This window comes from Primulina tabacum, chromosome 9 (assembly GCF_025594145.1).
Source record: "Primulina tabacum isolate GXHZ01 chromosome 9, ASM2559414v2, whole genome shotgun sequence".
Taxonomy (NCBI): Eukaryota; Viridiplantae; Streptophyta; class Magnoliopsida; order Lamiales; family Gesneriaceae; genus Primulina; species Primulina tabacum.
The window spans coordinates 1,727,252-1,754,061 of NC_134558.1; the positions used below are offsets into that span (position 1 = coordinate 1,727,252).

The following is a 26,810-nucleotide window of genomic DNA, read 5'->3' on the forward strand; positions in this document are numbered from 1 at the left end:
AGGTTCTGATGGTTTTGAGTCTCTCTTCTTTAAATCGGCTTGGAATAAAATTGGTTTTGATATCTTTGAAGCAATTCAAGAATTCTTTAAAAATGGGCATTTTTTGAAGCAATGGAACCATACAATCATTGCGTTGGTTCCAAAATTTGTGGATGAATCTTCAGTTAATGATTATAGGCCGATCTCTTGCTGCACTATTCTATACAAGATCATTTCCAAAATCTTAGTTGAAAGGCTACGGCGAGTGATTGGTGGGTTAGTGGATGAGGCGCAAACAGCATTTATACAGGGTTGATCTATTGTTGACAGTATCCATCTGGCACAAGAATTGCTCAGGAAATACTCACGTAAACGAGGCACTCCAAGAATGCACTCTAAATGTGGACATACAAAAATCATATGACACAGTAGACTGAGATTTCCTGCAAGATGTGCTTACACTACTGAATCTCCCCGCCAAATTCCTTTCATGGAAAATGGAATATGTCACCACAACTTTCTACTCCATTGACATTAATGGCCAGTATGATGAATACTTTGATGGTAAGAGCGAACTTAGACAAGGTGACCCGCTCTCCTCATTTTTATTTACTTTCTGTCTTGAGGTACTATCTTGATCACTGAAATGCATGTCTAGATCTAATTCGTTTGGTTTTCATCCTAGCTGTCATAACTTTATATTACACACTTAGCATATAAGGACGACTTGTTATTATTATCTAGAGGTAATGTGCATAGTGTGTCATTGATTATGAACTGTTTGAATGAATTTGGGGATATGGCTGAATTGAGAATTAACTTGTTGAAATATAGTATTTATTTGGCCAGTGTGGATCTGGACAGGTTGTTGTCAGGGTTATCTACCATTCCGTTATCTGGGAATATTGTTGGCATCAAGAAAGCTTTGAACATCTGATTATAGTTTGCTGGTGGGTGCAGTTTCTTGCTAAACTTAACTCTTGTCCTCGACACTCACTTTCTCATGCTGGGAAACTTGAGTTGATCAGATATGTAATTCGGGGTGTGGGCTATTACTAGTCTATCCTCCCTATCCCAGCTAATATTTTGGATGTCATTTATTCATTATTCAGGAAGTTTGTATGGCCAAGTAAACGTCCTCCTATTGCTTGGAAATCATTGTACAAACCGATAGAGGATGGAGGATGGGGGATGAAGAACCTACATTCTAGGAGCCAGGCATTGATTTATAAGACACTATAGAAGATTCAGTTGAAGAAGGACAGTCTGTGGATTAAATGGGTGAATCATGCCTATTGTAAATATGGTGATGTCTGGCATTGGCTGTGGCATAAAGAAGAATCATCGTTGACTAAACAGATCATTGGTATTAGGGACGTGTTGATAGGTGGAATAAAGAAGAATCACCGTTGAATAAACAGATCATTGGTATTAGGGACGTGTTGATAGGTGCGTTGGGCTCGATTGATGTGGCTATAAATTGTTTGAGCTTCTTGTTTGGCAACACCACATGTCTCAAGACTGCCTATGATTTCTTTGTCCAAAATGTTGGAATATGGACATGGAAACCTCTACTTTCTTAGACTTTCATCTTGCCAAAGCACCAGTTTGTTTTATGGCTATTTGCACATACCAAGCTACTCACTCGGGACAAACTGGGCTCTTTTCATGATGCTTCTTGTGCGTTATGTAAAGTGGTTCCATAATCCAATGCCCACATCTTCTTCTCCTGTTTCATCTTGAAGAACATATGGGATTGAGTTCGAAGCTGGTGGATATGAAGAAACAAATGGGATCAGCAGCTGCTTGTACTAAGAGTTTTCGAGGGGCATACTGTGGGAATTCAATGCTTAACAAAATGAGATGTATGGCTCTTGCAGGTACGGTTTATCACGTTTGGAATGCTAGGAACAGAGCAATGTTCGAAGGTGAAAAGTCGGATGTGGCGGCTATAATCAAGAAGAAAAAAATCCTAATATTTCGGTGTATCCCGAATGCGGTTACTGTTATAGATGTGTTGTAATCGCTAAAGTTTAAAAATTTCTATGTGGTTAATGTTTTAGATGTGTTGTATTAGCTCAGATTCGATTAAGATGTTGTTTGTTGAGCTTTAACTGGGAATACCTAGTGTGACTGTACTTGTACTCTATTTTTTACCTTATTTAATAGAAGAAATTTCATTATAAAAAATACTAGAAATGATGTGTATCTAGTGAATTTTCCAAAAGCCCCTAGTTGTAAATCAACCTGATATTCATATGGTAGAATGAATACTTTCTTGTCAATTTTGGGAGTCAACAACCACCTCTGAAACCTTTATCCACCAAATCCAATTTATGGGATACTCATCTGCTGACATAGTAGTTACTTTGTCATTAAGCTCTGAGGACGCCCAAGGAGGGTTGACTTTGGAGTTCGGATGCAATGCTTGAAGGCAAGTCCATTTCCTCGTGTCATTCTCGAATGGGCGCTTGCCCCGTCGTTATTGAACGAGTCGAGACCTCCCAATAACACCAAATCCTCATAACTATCCTCCATCCTAAAAGAGATTAGGAGGTTCAGTGGCACTGACTCCTGGATCAGTTTGATTCTGCCATTGATAAGATATTATGTTGACCTATTGTATCCAATCCGACCTAATCGGAGGCAGCCCTGTGGTGGTCAATATGGGGCCATCGCACAGGGCCCCAGGTGGATAGGGCCCCAATTAAAATGGGATTAGGGGTATATTGGGTTGGATATTTGGGCTTTGGATTTTATCTTCAATTTTCTAAAATTTAATAGTGGGTAGTGGGCTTATCAATCGGACACTTCAAATTTCAATGTTGACCCTTACTTCTAAAAAGAACCACCAAAATAGAGACTATTGAATGCACATCTGACAGATTTTGGAGGTGGGTTTCTGATTTAGTGCTGTCTGGTTATATTTTATAGTGTTCTTCTTTCCGGTTTAAGTGTTTCCTTCAGTAACCTTCGGTAAAACTTTGAACATGTAAGCTTTTTTTTCATCTTGAGTTTTATTTTTATTTTCATTTCACATTATTTGTTTATATTTTGTTGTTATTTCTTTAGAATGTCATTTCTTTTCATGTTTTACATGATGATTTTCGTCTCGGATGGTCATGGACTCATGGTACGTAAGGATCCTGATGTTCACGTATTCATTATTGATCTTATTTTGATGGGCCATCTTCTCCAGACTTGAACTAAATGATTTTTCTGTTAACCTTTCTATTTTTTTTTAGTAATACGTGTATTCTTTGACAACAAAAAGAAATATGTTCACTTTATTTCTTTGAATAATGTTTAATGCACTGGTTGTCTTCATTCTTTGGTATTGGAGTAATTGAATATAAACTCTTTATGTCTGGATATTCACTGCCTAGAAAGACATAGTGTCATATCTATGGGAAGAAATAATATTTTCAACCAAAATATTAAAAATTTCAACCATTTTTGAGCTTTTTGCTAGCTAGCTTTGAAAATGTGTCGTTCTCATTTCATACAGCTGTTTATTTATACATTTTGAGTGTATTTGTTCTTTTTTACATCTTAGTACATTACATCTATAATAAGTGGTTATTCGAGAACTTTATTTGTTTATTTATCTGCAGAAAATTGGAATGCCTCCAACTAGGAAATATCAGTCAGGACATGATAAGAAGAAAAAGAAAAAAAAAATTAGAAGAATTTATTGAGTCTCAAAGAGGGGATATCAACAGATTTGTTGTCAAACAATCGAGAAATCCATCACTTGAAGATATGGGTAACAAAGAGGAAAAAGAAAACAATTGTAATGAATTACATGATGTTTTTAGAGGAAGATGTGGATGAGATTGAATGGAATGAAAAATGTGATGACTTAGTCTTTGAAAATACTTTTTATTAAAGTGATGTTGATGTTATTAGTAAAGGAAGAACAGAGTTCATCAATTCCCACAAGAAAATACACATTCAACAACACATTAAAGACAACGGTTTTAATATATTTTTATTTTTAACAACAGTTTCAACAAAAATCATTGTCGTAGTTTAAAAAAATCCGCTCATAAACATCAGTCTCTTTAAAATCGTTGTCTTTGATATATCTACGATAACGGTTTTCTATGAGCGTTTTTTTTTAAAAACCGTTGTCTATATATGTTTTCTAAAGGGTCAAAGAAAACGATTTGTTTAAACCGTTGTCTTTCATCTGGTTTTTTTTGTTCTACGACAACCGTTGTCTTTTCTTATTGTTTTATATGGTAAAAGACAACTGTTTCTTCGAATTTTTTTTAATTAAATTTTGCGAAAGTTTTGCAAAACCGTCTTTAAATTTAGCGATGGTTACTTGTCAAACCGTCACTAATTTAAAAATTGCGACGGTTTGGTATAACCGTCGCTAACTTTAGCGACGGTTTTAAGCTAAACCGTCGCAAGTTTTAAATTAAGTTAGCGACGGTTATACCAAACCGTCGCAATTTTTAAATTAGCAACGAATTGAAAAATAACCGTCGGTGTTTGTTTAACCGTCGCTAATAGCGACGGTTTATGAAATTATCGTCACTAATACACCAAAAACCGTCGCAAAATGTCTATAAATATCCGTCTTTTCGGTCTATTTTCCAACACTTAAAATTTTTCTCTCTTACACGATTTTAGTTTCGATTTAAGGTAAATTTTTTCGCTTTAATTTTTGGATAAATTTTTAAGTGTTAGTTAAGATTATGAATATTGTTAGCGTAGTAAGATTGTAAGTTTTTTTTATATTTATTAATTATTAAAAGTAATTTTTTTTTATTTTACTGAAAAAATTAACGACGAAAATAATTCCAAACCGTCGCTAATTTTACCGAGAGTTTACTAAACCGGCACTAATTAGCGACGGTTTTGCATGAATACCGTCGCTAATTTTAGCGACGGTTTGTTTTCCATCGCTAAAAACCATCGCAAATTGTAGCTACGACAACAGTTTTTTACCGTTGTGTTTGAGTACACCGTTTAATCACAGGGCCTTTAACAACGGTTTTATTTGACCTACGACAACGGTGAAAAACCGTTGTCTTTTGCGTTTTTTGTACTGTCCATTTGACATTTTTGATCCTAGAAATTGCGAGATTTTATATCCCAAGTGGAAGGATCGATTAGTGGAAAAAGGTCCTATAAGAAATGTATTAACAGGGAAAGGTCCCAAAGATAGATCATGTTAATGAAGGGTAAAACAATTGATCATGCCATTCAAGATCAAATCAAGAAGGCAAAAGATCATTGGATGAAGAAATTGCAACGATTAATTTCAGTTGTGAGATTTTTGGCTTAACAAAACTTAGCATTTCGTGGTAGTAATGAGAAGCTTTATGATGATAACAATGGAAACTTTATGGCTGCTGTTGAGATGATTTCTGAGTGGGACTTAACGATGAAGGAGCATCTTGAAAGAAATACACATCATCATTATCTTAGCCACAAAATTCAGAATGAGTTGATATGTTTGTTGGCTTCTAAAATCAAGAGTTCAATTTTTCAAAAAATTAAAAAATCTAAGTTCTTTGTTGTAATACTCGATTTCACTCTTGATGTTAGTAACCAAGAGCAAATGACTTTGGTTATAAGATGTGTTAATGTTTCTACAAGTCCAATGAAAGTAAAAGAGTACTTTTTGGGATTTTTGAAATTGAATGATACAACAGGACAAGGATTGTTTGAAGAGCTGCAAAATGCGTTGAAAGTTTTGATCTTGATATTGATAATGTCAGAGGACAAGGATACGATAATGGGGACAAATATGAAAGGTAGACACCAAGGCGTACAAAAAAATTTGTCGGACATAAATTCTAGAGCATTATAGACTCCATGTGGTTGTCATTGTTTGAATTTAACACTTTGTGACATTGCAAATTCTTGTGGAAAAGCGAAAGATTTTTTTGGAGTAGTACAACGGATTTATACAATATTTTCTCATTCTACAAAGAGGTTGAAGATTTTGATAGATCATGTGACGGTAAAAAGGTTTAACTATCAAGCCATTGTCAACCACTCGATGGGAAAGCCGTATTGAAAGTGTTAAAACGGTAGTACTTCAAGCTCAAAAAATTAGAGAAGCTTTACTTCAATTTTCAGAAGAAAGAAACACCGACTCAAAAATAAGAAGTGAAGGTAAGTCTTTAGCAACATTTGAACTTGAAAATTTTGAGTTTTTAGTTGGGTATGGTTATTTGGTATGACATCTTAGGTAAAGTTAACATTGGCAGCAAATGCTTACAATCTGAAAACATGCTTATTGATGTTGCTATGACCAAGGTTAAGGGGCTAATTGCTTCTTTTGAAGAGTACAGAAAATCTGGATTTGAACAAGCCATCAATACAGCGAAAGAACTTGCTTCAACAATGGAGATTAATCCTATTTTTCCTGAGAAAAGACAAATATATAGAAAAAGACATTTTGATGAGGTTACATGTGAGTCTTCCAGAATACCTCAAGAATCTGCTGAAGAAGATTTTAGAATTCATTATTTCTTGTACATAGTCGATCAAAAAATTGGGTCATTGAAGAAAAAGTTTGAGCAATATGAGGAATATGAAGATATTTTTGGATTCTTTTTCACAGCTGAAAAGTTGAGCTCATTGGTTGATGAAGGCTTGAAAGCTCATTGCAAGAATTTTGAAATGAAATTACAAAGTAAAGAGGATACATGACAAGATGCTTCATATTTGGATAGAGATTATTTATATCAATAACTGAAAATCATACAATATATGCTACCAAGGGAAATAAAAACAGCATGTGAAATACTTTTTTTTTTTTTTTTTGCAAAAATGAATTGTTTCCCGGATTCATTCATTGCTTACCGGATATTATTGAATATTCCGGTGACTATTGCATCTATGGAAAGAAGCTTTTCTAAATTGAAGTTGTGAAATCTTGCTTGAGATCAACAATGACCCAAACAAGATTGAATGCATTAGCTATGATTTCGATTGAGAGTGAGTTTCTGGAAAAACTTGATTATGAAATATTGATTGATGACTTTGCTGATAAAAATGCATGAAGATCGGCTTTTCCCGTTAATCGTAATAGCATATATTTTTCTTTTTATATGATGTAACGATACTGATTATTAACAATGTGGAATATAATGTTTTTTTATTATAGATATTAGTTTATGTAATCAAATAATGAAATTATCTTTATATCACTGATTTTAGTATTAGTTTTATATAAATACAAAGAGCCTTTCTTCTTTTCTTTTTTTTTTCTTTTCTCTTTTACACCGGACCCTTAAAAGTCTAAGATCGGCCCTGGGCCTGATCAATACGGGGCTCCAAACATAACGACCTACTAATCCTGGCTGGTTCCAACCTAGGGGCGATGGCCCAGTGGCTTTGACTCTCCCGGGGACCAAAGTTGAAGAGTCATATCTTACTTACATGATAATTCCCGACTCATAAATTAAAAATTGTAAAGTTTCAAGAATTGAAGAAAAGTGATACTGAATATAATCTTTGAAGCTGTTCAGTTTGGAGTATTTTAGCTATAATGGGCCCATGCATAAGGCCCAAAACCTTTAACGAATACGACGTCGTACCGAAACATTTAACTGCATAATTGAGATTTGAGATCGAGAGAACTCGATGGACAGGTGTTGTACAGAACCCTAGCTTCAGTTGTGCTCCTTGCAGCAACAATGAAGCTTGTCAGGTGCGTTTTTCTTCTCTCCACTGTACTTCTACTACCGTATACTACTCAAAATTAATCACAAAACTGCTCTGTAATTGTCTTCTAACGACATCTCTCATTTTTGGATTGTTAATTGAGCAGATTTTTGATGAAATTGAACAATGAGACTGTATCCATTGAGCTCAAGAATGGCACTGTTGTTAACGGCACCTATTACAGGTTTGAAACGGGTGATGGATTCAGTTTCGTGGTTTAGTTTTGCATTTCCTACATCGTTCGTACTTGGTCATAGTTTGGTTTGTGATCTTTTTTTACGACGAAAAGAAGAAAAATTTTATATGCCTTTAACCATCGCACCCCAAACTGGGTGAAGAGTATGAAATTGCGATAAATGTGAGAGAAGCCAATTATTTTATGAGTTACTGACACGTTTTCTTGACAAGATTAAGCTGTTAAGCAACTGATTTCTTACCTCATTGGTATATTTTGGAGCTTTCGTTGGTTCATTAGGTTCTGAGCTATTCTGTAATTTATAGTATTTGAGACTGATAAGAGAATGGTATAAATAATTTGATTGGCTGATTAACAATGCAAATTAGAATTTTGGTTGCATATGTGTGGTTTTCGAGGAGAAACAGGGTTTGATAGGGTCCAGAATTGGTGAGGTTAAGTTAGTTTCATTGTATCATATCTAGGTTGGAATGCCGCGGGGAGTGGATCAGATGTAAATATCTTTTATAGAATCGGCAACTACATGTTGATTAGTATTTGATTATTCCCATTATTCAAGTTTTGCAGCTTAAAATTTTATGTTTGTGGCACTAGCTTACCAAACTTGGATGTTCTTCAACTTAATGATTTTGAAGAATGACTGCCAGTTGTGATTTGTGTGCAAGGACTAAGGAGTGCAAGTGTTGATAACTTTGCCCATGTATCTGCCCTTCGCTTTTGCTTCTAATTTTTTAGTATGATACTCCATCGTTGCCGTTATCTATTTGTTATAAGTCAAACATTTTGTTTGATATTGCTAGTAGTTACAAGGAACCAAGTTTACTACTGAATCTTTGGTACCAACGTTTTTAAATTCCACTTGCTTTGTATGTTGACGTGATCACTATAATCTTTCTAGGTTTTACTGGTAAAAGTGCGAAATGGGATTCCATATAGTGTTTGGTCGTTTCATTAGGTGCTATTAGCAGATGTGGAAGAAATCCCTGACCAGAAGTGCTCATTTGACTGTTTGTCCAAACAATGTAGCCATATGATCCACAATTCTGATTGTAGCTCTGTTCGCTTTTTTTATAGGTGTTGATATCAGCATGAACACACATCTGAAGACCGTAAAACTGACCTTCAAAGGAAAGAATCCAGTAACTATGGATCACCTGAGTGTGAGGGGGAACACTATCCGCTATTACATCCTTCCTGACAGCTTAAATCTGGAGACATTGCTTGTGGAAGAGACACCAAGGGTCAAGCCTAAGAAGCCAACAGCTGGTATGACAATAATTGCCTTTTGCTTCATTTGCAATGTTAGTGAGCTTATATTTCCCTCCAACACTATTTGATGAACTATTCTATGTCAAATTCAGGACGACCTTTGGGACGCGGTCGCGGCCGGGGTCGTGGGCGTGGACGCGGTCGGGGCCGTTAGGTCTATAGCTCCAAGTATCATAACTTGTGTATTTGGTTCTGTAAACAACTGTATTGCCTGTTTTCTCACAACAGCCGTAGAAGATATAACCCTTTTTGGAGGCTTGGTCTATTTCATGCATGTATGGTCTTTGTTACTGTTTCATTTCTTGAAATATTGTTAGATGATGTTTGGTTCGTGAGAGGAGATAAGTTTATGGTATATAATAGAATGACTTATAACCGTGCTCTAATCACATTTCTAGATTCATTAGTAGAGTTGGGACAATAAGAAAAGGGAATTCAATTTTCAGCGTTACCAAGTGTCGGCTGGGTTTCATTTCTTCAACTATTTTATTATGAGTAGGTTTCTTGTGAGACGGTTTCATGAATTTTTATCTGTGAGAAGGGTCAATTTTACCGATATTCACAATAAAAAGTAAGACTTGAGCATAAAAAGTAATACTTTTCATGGATGACCTGTTTCATAAAATACGATCCGTGAGATTGTCTCAAACAAGTTTTTGTCATTATCATATGATTTTTTTTTGGTAGTACGGAATAAGATTAATTGATCTAGCGTATCTTTAACGGGATACTGTTGGCAATTGAGATTATTTTGAATAATAATTATATGATTTAAAAATAACTTCCATTGATCTTATGTTTTTTTAAAAAATATTAATTTATTCCATGGTTTATTTTTAAGTACTAGAAATCTTTTCTACATTTTTTTACCTAGCCGACCAGTTTATCGAAATACCATTATAGGCAGCATATTATTTTTTGTTTTATATTAAAATTTTGGTTATAATTTGTCGCAACTCGCACTTATATATGTTATTAATTATTTTTTTGAAAATATACTTTTATCTTCAAATACTCGTACAAATTTTACCAGTGTTTTAATGGTTAAAAAAAATGCATGAATACAATTTTGTTTATTTTTATATAAAATTACACTCAAAAAAGGAATTCAAAATCCAATAAGGATATTTGCAAAAGAAAAAAAAAATAGTTTTATTACGATAGTGGATATTTCACGAGTACGATATTATTTTATATAATTAATGATTTAAATTAGTAAGTATGGTAGTTTGAATAATTATTTAAAATACAAATAAATTAATCAAAAACATAATTAATTGAAATAATATAACTAATTTGATATTAATTAATGATATTATTTCACAACATAAATGTTTCCATGTTACGTATAACGAAACAAATAATTGATATTATATATATTGTTTTTTAATTACAATTGATAAAATTTTCATAACCTAATTGAGAATAAAATATATGTCCAAACTTTTAAAGTTAATCAACACATTGATACAAAATTTACTTATTTACTACTAAAATAACCCAAAATATTAGCATAATTTAGAATGATATGACCCAAAAATAATTTTTTTTTTAAAAATAAATTTAAATTTTTTATTTTTTTAGGAGTCAGACTCATAAACGATTTGAGATTTTCGTTTTTATTATATTAAATAAAGCATTTTGTTTTTAGTAGTATTTTTTATGAGTCTTGGCAATGCCTTTAATTAGAGTTTAGAGTGAGTGAATAAATTATTTTAAATAATTTCTTCAAACTCGAGCTACAATAGCTCGTTCTTGAAATATTCAAAAACGAATTGTTAACGAAAAGTGTTGGGTGGAATAATTGTCCCTACTTGGTAGAACGATCGAACCGTAGTGCTTGAGCTGCTGTGCGGTTTAAAAGATTTGAGTTGCTCCATTACCACTAGTTATAGCTTTTGGTAAAACGGCAAGCGCTCAGTCATACAATTGGTATCAGAGCTAAGGTCACGGGTTCGATTCCCGTTGATTGCAAGGAGTACAATTATTGGGAGGGAGATTGTTGGGTGTAATAATTGTCCCTGCTTGGTAGAGCAATCAAACCGTGGTACTTGAGCTGTTGTGCAGTTTAAAATATTTGAGTTGCACCATTACCACTAGCTATAACTTTTGGTAAAGTGGAAAGCACTCGGTCTTACAGTTTGGTTTTATAATCAATCACAAGAAACTCAAAATAATCACTCTAAAATATGATTAAACATTGTGTATAACATTTAAAATATGTAGGAGTTGAAATAATAAAAACAGTTTGATCAAAACATTTTATTACACTCTTTGTATACAATATTTTGGTATTTAAAAGATACATAAAATGTTTCAACAATGATCTAAAAACAGTATCAATAATAAGTAAACACGATAAATAAATATGCACGAATATGCTTATGGCTGTTTGGAGATTAACAACTTCTATGACCACCCTTCTTCCACTAGAAGACTTTGATTCATACAACACCTTATAACAACTCATTTCGACTTATGACTTGTCTCTTTGCCTAGTAGAAACTTCTATCATACTCTCGATTGTAAGCCTCAACCTCACAATCCGTAAAATGTTTAATGTCTTTTATCTCAAGACTACAAACACGATCTTTTACGTCTTTGTGTAAAGACCATAACTCAATTTTTTTTTGAACCTAAATTTTCATATATATATATATATGTGTGTGTGTGTGTGTGTGTGATTGTCTGTTTGAGGATTTAATCTTTTACATTTTATATGTTTCAAATGTATCGTCACACTCTGAATTTACTCTCATTTTAGTTATTTTTTCATATAGGCTCTTATGCTTTGAACTCTTTCAAAAGCTTGTTGTTTGGTCTTTAAAATATTATATTTATGGATTCGAGGAATGATGTAAACATTTGAAAACAAGAATATGACAATTTGGAAAAGTTATATACGATTTCTAACATTGAAATTATCATATTTGACTTTCTGACCATTTTTTGATATCGAGTTGTTTTTACTGTTCATTGAGTCGTCAAAGTCTAGCTGAAAAAAGTCTAGTCGGACAAAGTCTAGCTGCTCCATTCTCCTGATTATAAATCTTGATTCATCATTTTTGGGTAAAGTGATGAACATGAGCTCTTTCTCTTAGCTTTTCAAAGAATCAAAGAAATTCGAGTTCTTATGAGAGAGATATACTTGAAATATCAGACTATATACAAGCTAGTGAAAGTCAAGTTGTTCTCTTATCTTAATTATAATTCTTGATTCATCGATTTCTTGGCAAAATAATAAACATGAAATTTGTATCTATTTTCTTAGCTTTCCATAGAATCAAAATCACTCAATTTTGAGTTCGTATGAGAGGTATATGCTCGAAATATCAGAATCGTTCATGTCTAGCCAGTAGTTATATCCTTATTGCAGATCCAACAACTTAATTGTGGGTTCGGTCTCTTAAAATTCGATTCAGACTTTGATTTTGAAGATGATTTGTAAATAATTGTTTTAGTTTTATAACACATGTTGAATCGTTCCATACGATACTCGAGCTGAGACTGCTCAAGTCTAGTCGTTTGCTCTATCTGTGACCTGTATCTCAATTTTGCAGTATCTAGTTAGCATAAATAACATCATAACTAACCCAGCTAGCCTGAAATATGACTTGTAGAAAATTGTGTTGGCTTTCCAACAGTTTTTCCTGATTGTCATTTGGATAAGTGTTCGTGAAATATGAACAAAATATCAGAAATTGTCAAATCTAACTGTTTGTTGTATGTGTGACTTCCAACTGGATATTGTGGCATCCGGTTATATAATTTCTAAACTAACCTGATACACCTGAAATATGACTTGTCGAGAATTGATTTGGCTTTCCAATCATTTTTCCCAATTTTCATTTGGATCACTGATTCATGAGACATCATTGAAACACTTTATCTCGTCAGATTTTCAACTTGACTAACCTTGACTTTTTTAGGCAGAGAAGAATTGAAAAAACTAGGCCCAAAAACAATAAGATGCAATCAAATTTTTTATTAATGACATATATTTTTTCTTGATACAATTTATGCAAAAGAAAATATAAATTAAAATAAAATTATAAAATGAAATATTAACTAAATTTTATAAATCAAGCCAATTAAGTATATGCTATCAAATTAAGCAACAAAAAGATTTTGAAAAAATGGAAAATAAAAATTCTGTAATTAATTATTTTATGATAAATTGTACGTGCTCCTGGAATTTTTATATCTTTAAATCTTCAAGTATCTATTTCATTATTTGCACAATTACTTCATCTATTTATCTATTAATAATTTCAATATTCTGATATGCATTGTTATAGAAATTTTATTAAAAAAACACAGAAATAAACAAAAACAAATAATTGAATCAAATAAACATATCATTCAACTATTAAACTAACTTGCCCTACAAAATAAAGAAAATTGAAACTGAACAACATAATGTTTTTCCCCATGAAGAAAAATACTAAACTCTTGATTATAAAAACACATTCCAAACTGAAAATTCCATTGTTTCGAGATGGGGATAAATCGTAACAAAGAACCAATCAGAGTTTAAATGTTCAATGCATTTTCAAAGAAGTCAGTTCATGGATGAAAATGAACAATGAAACAAGTTTTTTATGATTGTAAATTGATTACCTATATGTATTAAGAGGATTCAGAACATAACTTAAATAGAAAAACTGAAAAACAGTGTGAAAAATTAATGAATTGCCATTATCGATACTAGGGTTGTAAACAAATCGAGTAGGTTCGCAAACTTTTCGAACCGTAACGATAAATATTTGATTCATATTCGAACTTATCGAACTCGGACTTTTTCGAGCCGAACTCGAGACAAATTATTTTATTCGATATTTCGCAAGTATATATATGTATATGTGTGTGTGTGTGTGTGTGTGTGTACACACACACACACACTTTTAGAGCCTTTTGGACTTTTCAAGATTTCGAATCTTAATTCTCGAACCTTAATATCCAAGCAATAATTCAAATAACTCATGAATACCCCCACTAAAACCTATGAGTTGTTGGTCTCACGTGCGGCAATTTGAGATAATAAATATGAAAATAAAAAAAATTTGGACACCGAGATTTACGTGGAAAACCCCTAAAAATTATTAGGGTAAAAACCACGGACAAGATGAAAAGAATTTCATTATAATATTTTATAGTGCACAACACATTCACTGTGTTTCCAAAGAGAACACACACTCCCTTAGTACAAGAAAACAAACACATCACAAATATTATAGAAATAAACAATTAATGCTATAAAATGAGAGAAAACAAGATTAAGGGATGATTTCAGAATGAAGGGAGGGAGCTCTATTTATAGAGCTCCTCGTTAGTGTGAAACCGTGTGTAGGCAATTTCCTTCCATCTGAAAAGCCTGAAAAATACGACCCGTCTTTACCTCACAATTAATCAACACAAGAAATGAATTTAATGCATTTCCTGTTTACCGACATTTCTCCCAGTTGGAGATTTGATTGAGAATCAAACACGTCTCCACAAATCCTTTCACTCTTGCCATTCTCTGCTGCTTACGTTTCTTTTAGACCACTCGAGAATCTACATCACTCAAACATATCAATGTTCATTGGCTTGATAAAAAAATCAGCTATGTTGTCCTTTGAATGAATTTTCCTCATTTTCAAGCTTCATTCTTCTACTACTTCTCGAACAAAATGAAATTGAACTTCAGTGTGTTTAGTCGTGGAATGAAAGATTGGATTCCTTGCGATGTGCAAGACACTTTGACTGTCACAAAACAAAAGAACATTATCTTGTTTGTGCCCGATCTCCTCAAATAAATTTTAATCCATATTGTCTCCTTGCAAGCTTGAGAAATTGCCTCATATTCTGCCTTCGTTGTAGATAACGCTACAATTGTTAGTAATTTTGAAACCCAGCTTACTGCTCTTCCTGCAAGTATAAACACATAATCAGTAGTAGATTTCTTCTTATCAGGGTCACCTGCATAATGTGAATCGATATAGCCCTTGAGTATAAAATATGATCCTTCATAACATAATGCAGCATTTGAGGTACTCTTAATGTATCTAAGGATCTTCTTAACAGTACTCCGATGCTCTTTTCCAGGATTCGCCATATACCGACTAACTGCTCCAACTGCTTTGTACAGATCATGTCGAATATCAAACTTTCCACTGCTGATGCATATAGTACTCGAAACATCTCCATCCATTCTGCTTCACTGCTAGGACATATCTCTGGGGTTAACATGAAGAGGTTCGAAATTAGCTTACTATATTGCATGTTGAAGCGTTGCAAGATTTTCTTCAAATAATTTCTGGGAAAAGCTAAATCTTTTTGTTACTTCTGTCTCGGTGAACTTGCATCCCTATAATCTTGTTTGCTGGTCCCAAGTTCTTCATATAAAATTCCATAGCCAAATGTGCCTTCAATCCTTGGACCTGCTCTTTGTTGGGGCCTGCTACCAACATGTCGTCCACATACAATAGCAAGGCTCATGATATAGTAATCAAATCTCTCGTTGAAATACGTACAAGGGTCAGCACTCAATCTGTTGTATCCAAGGCTCATGATACAGTAATCAAATCTCTCGTACCAACATCTCGGAGCCTGTTTGAGATCATATACAGATTTGTTCAACTTGAAAACCAAGTTCTCTTTAAATTTTTCCGCAAAACTTTCTGGCTGGATTATATAGATTTCTTCTTCAAGATCTCCATAAAGAAATGTCGTTTTCACATCTAGTTGTTCTGGATGTATGTCAAACACCGCACAGAATGCCAACACTAATCTGACTGTTGTAAGCCGAACCACATGAGAAAATATCTCATTCAAGTCAATGTCTTCTTTCTGAGCATAACATTTTACCACCAATCTGGCACGATACCGCTCAACTTGGTTATTGCCATCACGTTTGATCTTATAGATTCATCTATTACCAATGGCTTTCATCCCTCGTAGTAGTGTAACAAGATTCCAAGTTTTATTCTTTTATAAGCCTCCAACTCTTTTTGCATTGCTATCATTTACGATGATACATCAGAGCTTTGAGTAGTCTCGTGAAAATTTGATGACTCACCATCCTCTGATAATAAACAACATGCAATATTGCTTTCAGTAATATGATCTGAAAGCCAACCTGGTGATCTTCTGTTTCAAGTTAACTGCCTCACATTTGAAACTTCATGCTCAAAATGTTCTTGTTATTCGTGCTCTGGTACTGCTTACCAAGAATTTTGACCTTCGTCTGTCTTATTTTTCACCTGAAATATAGTAATTTATGAATTCATCATGCCTTTGTCTCCTTTTACTTCATCTTCCTCGAAGATAACATCTCTGCTGATGGCAAGTTTGTGAAAAGTAGGATCTCACAAGAGAAACTCATTTATTCCATCAGCATAACCCAAGAAGATATATTTTCTGGATTTTGAATCCAACTTCGATCTTTCTTGCTCATTGTACAGAATGTATACACGACTTCCAAATGTATGCAATTGAGAATAATAATTCGAGTTCTCAGTCCACATCTCCATCGAAGTCTTTAGATCAATCGCCACTGAAGGAGAACGATTGATAATATAACAAGTAGTTCTGCTTCCACCAAAAATTACTTGTCTAGACCCACAGTCCTCAACATGACTCTTGTTCTGTCTAGCAAGGTCCCATTCATCTGCTCCGCCACTCTATTCTTTTGAGGTGTGTAAGCCGTCATAAACTGCCCTTTGATGCCCTCATGTTGACAAAATGCATCAAATTCGTCACTGATATATTCTCATCCATTGTCAGTCCTCAAACACCAGATTTTTTATCGGAATCAAGTTCAACTCGTTTTTTGAAATCTTTGAAGATCTAGAAAACATTTAATTTTTCTTGATTGGATACATCCAACATCTCTTAGAGAAATCATAAATGAAAGAGACAAAGTATCTGCTCCTTCTAGGGATACAATCGGTGCTGCCAAACATCCAAACGAATCAGTTCAAATATGATTTTGCTTCTGGCATTAGAAGTGTCAAACATTAATATATGTTGTTTACTGATAACACAATGCTTACAAAAGGATAGTGACACTTTTGTAAGTCTCGACAGCAGCTTCCGTTCTGAGAAAATTTTCAACCCTCGTTATGACATATGTCCGAGCTTTCTATGCCATAACATTGTTAATTTTTCTCCTGAACCGATTGATGCAACAGCTAATTCCGCCTCTTTGTGTGTTTTTCCCAAAAAATATATACATATTTGCAGCAATTTTTTCCGCCTTCATAACGACAAGCGCGCATTTCACATTTTTCTTTATCATGTTCTCGATACGATTTTTACAACCGATATCATCCAGTTGTCCCAATGACAAAATATTTGTCGTTAGTCCCTTCACATATCGTACCTCCTGTATGATGCGAATGGTGCTATCAAACATTTTTATTTTGATAGTACTGATTCTAGCGATTTTCAAGGCATGATCATTTTCCATGAATACAGATCCTCCTGAGACTGGTTCATAATGATCAAACCATTCTCTCTGAGACGTCATGTGCCACGTCGCTCCTGAATCCATAATCCATGTGTCACAATATTTGTGTCTGCCTTCTGCAAATGTTGCTGTTTCGCTGAATAATATTTCACTACTGCTTGAAGTACTGGTCATATTTATTTGAGATCTCTTCTCGATACTCGTACACTCTTTCTTAAAGTGTCATTTAACGCCACATTTAAAGCATTAAATATTTTTGTGCTTACTTCTCGACTTTGATATACCTCGTCTTTGGCTCCCACTAGAATTACGGTCCATAAATTTTCCTCTTATCATCGGTAAAGCCTTTGCATGCTTCGATGTTATCAACTTATCTTCCTTATTCTTGCTCCGGCTTTCTTCTTCGAGAACCGTAGTTAAGACATCGTCGAATTTAGAAAGTCCATAAGAATATTGTTGGTTATATTAATGATAAGTTGATCATATGAATATGGTAGACTTTGAAGTAGAAGCTCTGCACGTTCATTTTCCTTTATTTTATGCCTTTTAAAAGTGAGTTGGGCAAATAAAGCATTTAGTGTGTTGATATGGTCGGTCATCGATGAGGATTCTATCATCCGAAGAGTATAAACGGTCTTTTTAGAAAAATCTTGTTGTGTAGTGACTTGACCTTGTACATTTTTATCAGAGTATCACATATAACTTTTTCTGTTTTTATCTCAGAGATACTTGGCAATATTTCTTCTACTATAGCCAATTGTAAATTGACAACAACATTATCATTCATATCATTCTTTTTTCTGTCGTCATAATTTCCACCAGTCTATCTTCAATAGCCGCCAAACAATTTTAGTAGATTAGACAAAATAATCTCACCTTAATAAAAAAATCTCAAAAAAACGTTTCTGATGTGGAAGATCAGTCAATGCTGCCACATAGCATACTCAGAATTTTAAGAAATTTTAAACCAAGGTTCTGATACCACTTGTTAGTTCCACGTACATCAATTTGAGATAAATATGAAAATAAAAAATAAATTGGATACCGAAATTTACGTGAAAAACCCCTAAAATTTATTAAAGTAAAACCACGAGCAAGATGAAAGAATTTCACTATAATATTTTATGGTATAGAATCCGCTCATGTGTTTCTAAAAAGAACACACCCTCTTAATACAAGATAACAAATACATCACAAATATTATATAACTAAGCATTTAATGCTATAAGATGAGAGAAAACTCGATGAAGAGATGATTTCCGAATGAGAGGAATAGAGCTCCCCGTCAGTGTGAAACCGCGTGTAGACAATTTTCTTCCATCTGAAAGCCTGCAAAATACGACCCGTCTTTTCCTCACAATCAACAACACAAGAAATGCATGGTTCCCACATAATCGAAAATAATATATATAAGTATATATACAAAATTTCTTTTCCATAAAATACATATGGCAAAAATTTGTGTGAGACGAGGTCGTATTTTGTGAGACAGATCTCTTATTTGGGTCATCCATGAAAAATATTACTTTTTATGCTAAAAGTATAACTTTTTATTGTGAATAGGGTTGACCCGTCTCAAAAATAAAGATTAATGAAACCGTTTCACAAGAGGTCTACTCAATACATGTAACAAGTTCAATGGCATCAACGGGTTCCTCTCTTATGGTATCAGAGTTTCTTCAAACATGATGATCCAGAAAATTTCCATACGTGAATATTTATGCCCGTGTTACAATCATTATTTTAAAATCTGGTTGGGAAGAACTTAAATAAACTTTATACGATTTTGTGATATTTCTTGGAACAATATATTATATTGTACAAAGTTATAGTCTTTACACAGCTAATTTTCATGGCATGTGGTATGAAAGAGACAAATGAACCTCACCATCGTCCCAGTTCCCACAAAATTTCTACTTTCAGCGTGTATAGCTGATGGCCCACTCCTTCCCTCGATTCTCTCCCATATCTTTTTAAACTTTTTTGTCCTGGGAGCCAAGTTCGAGCCTTCAAAACACCAAAGATTCAATATTTAAAAACAAGAATTTAAAATATTCTGCGCCATTTCTTGCATGAAACATGAGAGGATAGAAATGGACTAAAGATGAATCTTTTGGCGCAAGGGTGTAGAGTTTGCCAAAAGATTTCGCTGTGTAGTTTTTTCATTTTTGTAGAAGACCCCACCGCTTCATCTTCTAATTCTGACCTATCCTGTTTTATTTTCCCCATTTTCCTCTACTAAACTATCCAAGATTCACGTTTTACCCTTTTGTTCTGGAACATCTTCTGTTCTCTGCTTTTAGTAAAGGCAAATTTTGAAAAGATTCCTACTCGAAAAGAACCTTTTTCAACTGGTTTTATGCAGAATTATTTTCTTCAAACAGGAGACGAATTCGAGCAAAAAGATATTTTCAAATAGCTAATAAAAATGACCCACCTGGGTTTCTTCAAGAAATCCAGGCGCCTGAAGCTTCTGGGTCTCTCACCTGGTTTTATTGGTTGCTTTATTTTCAGCTTCTGTTTACTCTTTTGCGTCTTTTTCTTAGATTACAGAATAGTGAATACTTCACGTGGGCAGTCATTGTTCTGGACTTGGTTTAAATGCAATGGTTCTGCATCAGAATCAGAGATTGTGGGGTTTCTTGAAAGTGGGGGTGAAGGGTGTGATATATTTGAAGGGAATTGGGTGTGGGATGCGAGTTATCCACTTTATCGACCACAAGATTGCATGTTCTTGGATGAGGGTTTTCGGTGTTCTGAGAATGGAAGGCCTGATAATTTCTATACAAAATGGCGTTGGCAACCCAAAGATTGCAACTTGCCCAGGTTTCTTGGAAATTCTACTTCTCCTTTGGTTTAATCTGCCATAAGTTTTTTTTTTAAATGTGTCTATTTTTCCCCATTAGACAGAATCTTTAAAGATGATGATTTGCTATCAATATGGATTCTTGAAAACAAACCCAAATGAAAAAATGAATATGTTGATCATGTTCTCGAGTTCGTTTGATGTGATTTAAAATATAGTGCTTAATGTGAAACATGGGCTAAGAAAACCAGTCTAGCATTTTACTTTGGAAGGTGGAGGCTTTATTTATCAGCAGTTGATTGAAGAACTGAACATTGTAAGCTAGTGATTCTTGTTCTTGTTCCTTCAATGGAGCAGATTCAACGCATCTAATATGTTGGAAAAACTGCGAGACCAAAGGTTAGTGTTTGTGGGCGATTCTATCGGAAGAAACCAATGGGAGTCCCTTCTCTGCATGCTATCGTCTGCTATTGCTAACAAGACATCAATATATGAAGTCAATAACACCCCAATCACGAAGCATATGGGCTCTTTGGTTTTTAAATTTAGTGATTTCAACTTCACAGTGGAGTACTACAGGGCTCCATTTCTAGTGTTGCAGAGCCGACCCCCCGCTGGTGTGCCTCAAAACGTGAAACTGACGTTGAAGCTGGATGTGATGGATTGGAGCTCCGTCCAATGGAAGGGTGCTGATTTATTGGTTTTTAACAGTGGACATTGGTGGAACAATGAGAAGACCATAAGAGAGTAAGATTCAAATTTTCACCTAGTGTAGCAAAAGATTTGAAATGCTGATTTTATGTCGCCAAAGTCGATGGCCTGTGGATAAAATGAAAATCTTGCATGCTTCATTGGTTGAGATCTCCGATATAAACTATAATTTTCATTTGTTTACTAGGGGATGCTACTTTCAAGAAGGGGCGGAAATCAGGACAGAGATGAGTGTAGAAACTGCCTTTCAAAGGTCAATTGTGACGTTAATGGATTGGATTGATCGTGAACTCGATTTGTCAAAGACCAAAATCATCTTCCGAACCTATGCTCCTCCCGTGCATTTCAGGTAATATCCTGTTCCTGTTCCACAATAACACGTTTGATTCATCTTCATCACTCTGTAATCAATGATTTTCTTGGAAAGATGCAGCGGTGCGGACTGGAAAACTGGTGGTAGCTGTCACTTTGAGACATTACCAGATCTAAGTTCATTGCCATTGCCATCCAAAACATACATTGAGTTCAATACGACTATTGATGTCTTATCACAGTATCCGAAGATGAATAACATAGATTTGTTAAATATAACTGGTATGACGTCTCGAAGAAAAGATGGTCACTCTTCGTTGTATTACTTAGGGCCTAATGCAGGACCGGCTCCTCTTCATCGCCAAGACTGCAGTCACTGGTGCTTGCCTGGCGTCCCTGACTCTTGGAATGAACTTCTCTATGCACTCTTCCTTAAACGACAGATCTCTCACGGAAAAAAATGGACAAGTAGGTGTGATTCTCGTCCTCAATAGGTTTAGGAATGTTGAAGAATTCTTAGTCATATCAGGTCTGATATAGCAAAAACTGCTAGATCTTGAAATGGGAACATACTTGAATCTATTTTATTTGTATTCATCGTAAATTTATGTTTATACATTCATGCATTTTCTCGTAGTAAGACTCGTAAAAATTCGTTTTTAACAGCTATATATATATATATATATATACATCAAGAAATGAACTCATACTTTGCATTGGGATTTGGTGGTGAAAATTCAGCCAACTCCCCAAGTTCTTCCACTTTTTTGGCTAATATTTCGACCCTTTCCACGATTTGCATCAACAAGAAACTGAAGCTGGCAACAGCAAGATGAACTTCATCTGTTTGAAGAATTCCACCAATCTTGGATGAGGAACATAGTGGGGTAAATTGTAAATTCAGAGATTGCAGGTTTGGAGATAGGAGAGTCTTGGCTTGGCAACGATTCATTTTCTTCATGTTTTCTCCAAGCTCTTTCAATATAAATCCAACTGATATAATCAAAATTTCACACGGTTCCTTCATAGTTTGCCTTTGCATTGATGTTGGCTGATTTAGAAATACCAAAAAAAGCTTGATTTTTAAATTAGGAAAAGAATAATAAATTATTTATTACATAATGAAATATATATATATTTTCTGTAAAAAATAAAATAAAAAAAAGAGTACCTGCTTGGGAGATTGAATACATTGTTGCAAAGAAAGAACCAGTGCACCAAGTTCTCTTAGATACTCTCCTATTTCCAAGTATTTATTCCATGGATAATTTAGCCCAAATTTCCCATGCCAAGGCTCCCATTTTGCAAAATTTGCCTACATGTTTATTTTAGCAAATAAAATTAGCGTGTACAAACTAACTTAAATATTATTAATCGATAAAATTAACGTGCACAAAATAAAATATTTCGAGTTCGAGTTCAAGCTCGAATCTTACCAATGCTTCATCATTGGATTTAGAGTTCAAAACTGCCTTGCAAGCTTCGATGTAAGCGCCGTCAGTCTCTTGTTTGTTTTCCTTCTCATTTGTGATTGTGAAATATTCATCTAAACAACCTATACCAATACAACAATAAATCATTAAATTATTACAAATTTGATTTCACTAAAAACCTGATTTACACTAAACTTGCCTTGAAAACTTGTTGAAAGTTTATTAAACCTTGAAGCCATTGAGTAATGTAATTCATCACTCGCCCATATGGGATATATGAACAAACTGATGATCATACATATAGCGAAACCCATGCCGATTGTAGCGAGGCGGTCACGGGCCAGCTCCACCACCTTCTCCACCCGGATCCCGGAAACCACCACCAAGTTGAAAGTGAGCATGAAAATCAAGGCTCCGTAATCATACCTTCTCTTGATTCTTGGGACCGTTCTACAATATGTTGCTCCAGCCCCTGGTCATTCGTTATATACCAAGACAGATTTTAGACCGTCTGTATGTCTCTCTCTGTCTGTCTGTCTGTCTCTCTCTGTGTGTATATATATATATATATATATGTGGTGTTTATGTATAAATTTTTTCCTTACCAAAGATAAAAACTGAAAACCCGACAGTGACATGATTGCCAATCCCTCCAATTTGATCAGCCAAGATAGCAGCCAAACACCCCAATCCACCACCTAACACAGTTCCAATCCCACGATTGATCCCTTTGCCTAACGTAGCGCCTGTAAACCATATGGCAAACACGCACCATATATATTTATTTCATATCTCATTTTATATTAAATATAGTTTGCTCAATGCAGTTGATATGCATGAGCATGAATATTAAATATATGTTATTGCAAACTTGAAAGTAACTAATAGGTGAAATATAATGATTATATATATTAAATTTTAGATTAAAAATAGAGTAGGTCTCTTGTGAGACGATCTCACGAATCCTTATCGGTGAGACGGGTCAACCCCACCGATATTAACAATAAAAAATAATACTTTTAGCATAAAAAATAATATTTTTTAATGGATGACCCAAATAAATGATTCGTCTCACAAAATACGACCCGTGAGACCGTCTCACACAAGTTTTTGCCTTAAAAAATATATATGTTGCGGCCAAATTAATTAATTAATTAATTATATGAAAATAATTGGTTTCAAAGATTCTTCAACCAAATTAACATGACTATTACTTAATTATATGACAATAATTGGTTTCAAAGAATTGTGAAATTGACTATTACTCAGATACAAAATACTAGGAAACAAGAATTTTTAATTCTCTAATATTAATTATCACTGTTTATAATAATAATAATTAAAAAAAAACAAATAAACAGACAAACCCGTGTAAAATTCGAAGACGACAACCACCGTCATGATAGCCCACATAGCATTTTCCCCAACTTGCTTGAATAGAGGATTGAGCAAATACAGAAGGGAAACCAAAACCAATGCCATCCCAACTTTGATGCTATGGATCACTCTTTTAGTCTTCATTTCCTCAAGAAATGAGGAAACAAATGACACAAATACATTCTTGTTTTCTCCCTTTGCAATGCTTATCATTTTATTATTTTGTTTTTTGCACTTTTCTCTTGATGCGTGGGGACTTGTCTTTGATTGTGCCATTGTATTTATAGCATGATGAGATGAGAACACTAGTGGCAAGTAAAGTGGAGACTATCACTCACATTGGTTTGTCCAAATATGATTCAACATTCAAAATTTTCTTTTTTATTTTGGACATTAATCTCGAGTGTCTTTCAATGTTTATTTAAATTTTGATATATTTATTAAATTCAAAACACTTTTGAGGGTACATGTCATTTTATTGCATTTTTTTTTTCTTGTTAAGCAAGCCTATCATAAGAAAAATTAGTGAGTGATACCCTAGGGATGGGCCCACTACCCCTGGCTTAACCCTCGTCCAAATGGAAGACAGGCCCAGGTATTCTCCTATAAATACCAGGTTTGAATGTTCAGTTCATTCATTCAATATAATGTTTTCAGCAGCACCCTTAGCTGCTCCCCCCATATATCCTCAGTCTCTGACTTGAGCGTCGGAGAGGCTACGCCAGGACACCCTCCTGGCCCCCTCCTAACGATCTTATTTGTGATTTCAGGCTCAGGGTAATTTCGAAACCTGCGTCTGGACTAGTGACACTTGCTGGAATCGGACCCTAAATTTCCCGTGAGTATCACTTGGCGCCGTCTGTGGGAACTTTGAGTTGAGACGTAGAGATGGTAGGCAAGAGAGGGAGTAGAAGAGCTACCTCAGAATCATCGCATCCTCAGAGAGGACCCGAACAACCGCATCTTGAGACGAGACAGGAACAACCTCGTCAAGAGACAAGAGCCGAGCAGCCCCTTCACGAGACAAGGGTCGAGCAAACCCGTCGCAATGAGAACGTGGAGAACTTTGAGATATCTAAGGGTGCAGACTTACCACAAGATCCCATCATCAGCTTTGAGCCGGAAGACCCCCGAGGCGTTGTGACTCTACATAACGATGCTTTGGTGGTGACGACTACCATTGCCAATTATGATGTGGCAAGGATATTTATTAATAATGGAAGCTCCGTGAACGTCTTGTTCAAGAGCACGTTGGATCAAATGAAGGTGGAAGGATTTGAGTTTGAGCCGGTATCCACCCCGCTGTATGGGTTTGCAGGACACGTCATCCCGCCTTTGGGTCAGATTGTGCTTCACCTATCCTTGGGGACTGATCCTCGACGGATAACAAAAATGATGGCCTTCACCGTGGTAGATACCCCGTCAGCGTATAATGCAATTCTAGGACGGCCATCCCTGAAAGATTTTAGAGCCGTAGCTTCCACTTATCATCAGAAGCTTAAGTTTCCTGTGGAAAAAGGAGTTGAAGTCTTGTGCGGGGACCAAAAAGCCGCGCGTCGATGTGATGAAGGGGTAGTGAGGGAGGAGGGGAAAAGAGCGCATTTGAAGGTTAACATGATCAGGAATGGAAGAAGTGTGTGACTTGGTCCTAGGTACAAGAAGAGTAGAGAGGAAAGATGGACCCAGAGTGGGATGGTCTTTTCAGAGTGATTGAGAAATTTAATTTTGGAGCTTATTACTTGGAGAATGCTCAAGGCAAAGCTTTAAGGAGTCCCTGAAATGCTTACCATCTTAGGGAATATCATTCTGGATTTTATCGTTGATGTATTTCAACTTTGCATTTTCCCATGTAATCCGTTGAAATTCAATAAAATTAAGTTCTTCTTTTCAATTCATGCATGTTGGCGTATTATGAAAGCGAGAAAATTTTATTTTTCTGCTAAGGTACTGTCTAGCAGAGGAGCAGAGTTGGGGAGGAGAAAAATTTTATTTTACTGCTAAGGCGTCGCCTAGCAGAGGAGTTAGAGGGTGAGGGTGGAGAATTTTTATTTTCCTGCTAAGGAATCACCTAGCAGAGGAGTCAGAGGGTGACGATGTGAAAATTTTATTTTCCTGCTAAGGAATCGCCTAGCAGAGGAGTCAGAGGGTGACGATATGAAATTTTTATTTTCCTGCTAAGGCGTCGCCTAGAAGAGGAGTTAGAGGGTGAGGGTGGAGAATCTTTATTTTCCTGCTAAGGTGTCGCCTAGCAGAGGAGTTAGAGGGTGAGGGCGGAGAATCTATATTTTCCTGCTAAGGCCTCGCCTAGCAGAGAAGTTAGAGGGTGAGGGTGGAGAATCTTTATTTTCCTGCTAAGACGTCGCCTAGCAGAGGAGTTAGAGGGTGACGAGGTGAAATCTTTATTTTCCTGCTAAGGCGTCGCCTAGCAGAGGAGTTAGAGGGTGAGGGCGGAGAATCTCTATTTTCCTGCTAAGGAATCACCCAGCAGAGGAGTCAGAGGGTGACGATGTGAAATTTTTATTTTCCTGCTAAGGCGTCGCCTATCAGAGGAATTAGAGGGTGAGGGTGGAGAATCTTTATTTT

At 35.1% G+C, this 26,810-nt stretch overlaps 4 protein-coding genes across 6 annotated transcripts; 3 read left to right on the forward strand and 1 right to left on the reverse strand.

Moving 5' to 3' along the window:
• Positions 1-476: 476 nt before the first annotated feature.
• On the forward strand, positions 477-6,654 carry LOC142556409 (uncharacterized). Its single transcript, XM_075667869.1, has 4 exons — positions 477-564; positions 1,725-1,859; positions 5,289-5,750; positions 6,191-6,654. Exons 1-4 carry the CDS (start codon positions 477-479, stop codon positions 6,652-6,654), a joined length of 1,149 nt encoding a protein of 382 aa, XP_075523984.1.
• A 974-nt stretch (positions 6,655-7,628) lies between these two features.
• LOC142504599 (small nuclear ribonucleoprotein SmD1a-like) lies at positions 7,629-9,539 on the forward strand. The gene is made up of 4 exons (XM_075617465.1): positions 7,629-7,657; positions 7,778-7,866; positions 8,942-9,133; positions 9,229-9,539. The coding sequence occupies exons 1-4, from the start codon at positions 7,644-7,646 to the stop codon at positions 9,288-9,290; spliced, it is 357 nt and encodes a 118-aa protein (XP_075473580.1). The 5' UTR covers positions 7,629-7,643; the 3' UTR covers positions 9,291-9,539.
• Positions 9,540-19,512: 9,973 nt separating this feature from the next.
• Positions 19,513-21,928, forward strand: LOC142556808 (protein trichome birefringence-like 11). Of its 2 annotated transcripts, none has more exons than XM_075668297.1 (4): positions 19,513-20,414; positions 20,752-21,141; positions 21,293-21,454; positions 21,533-21,928. In XM_075668297.1, the coding sequence occupies exons 1-4, from the start codon at positions 20,017-20,019 to the stop codon at positions 21,909-21,911; spliced, it is 1,329 nt and encodes a 442-aa protein (XP_075524412.1). In that variant the 5' UTR covers positions 19,513-20,016; the 3' UTR covers positions 21,912-21,928. The 2 variants fall into 2 exon arrangements, with proteins under 2 accessions (XP_075524412.1, XP_075524413.1); XM_075668298.1 differs by having other exon boundaries at positions 19,516-20,414; positions 21,539-21,911.
• A 180-nt stretch (positions 21,929-22,108) lies between these two features.
• Positions 22,109-24,461, reverse strand: LOC142556809 (aluminum-activated malate transporter 12-like). Of its 2 annotated transcripts, none has more exons than XM_075668300.1 (6): positions 24,218-24,461; positions 23,456-23,596; positions 23,050-23,322; positions 22,854-22,972; positions 22,589-22,732; positions 22,109-22,468 (listed from the first exon to the last, which is right to left on the reverse strand). In XM_075668300.1, the coding sequence occupies exons 1-6, from the start codon at positions 24,438-24,440 to the stop codon at positions 22,109-22,111; spliced, it is 1,260 nt and encodes a 419-aa protein (XP_075524415.1). In that variant the 5' UTR covers positions 24,441-24,461. The 2 variants fall into 2 exon arrangements, with proteins under 2 accessions (XP_075524415.1, XP_075524414.1); XM_075668299.1 differs by having other exon boundaries at positions 22,854-22,963; positions 23,041-23,322.
• Positions 24,462-26,810: the final 2,349 nt, after the last annotated feature.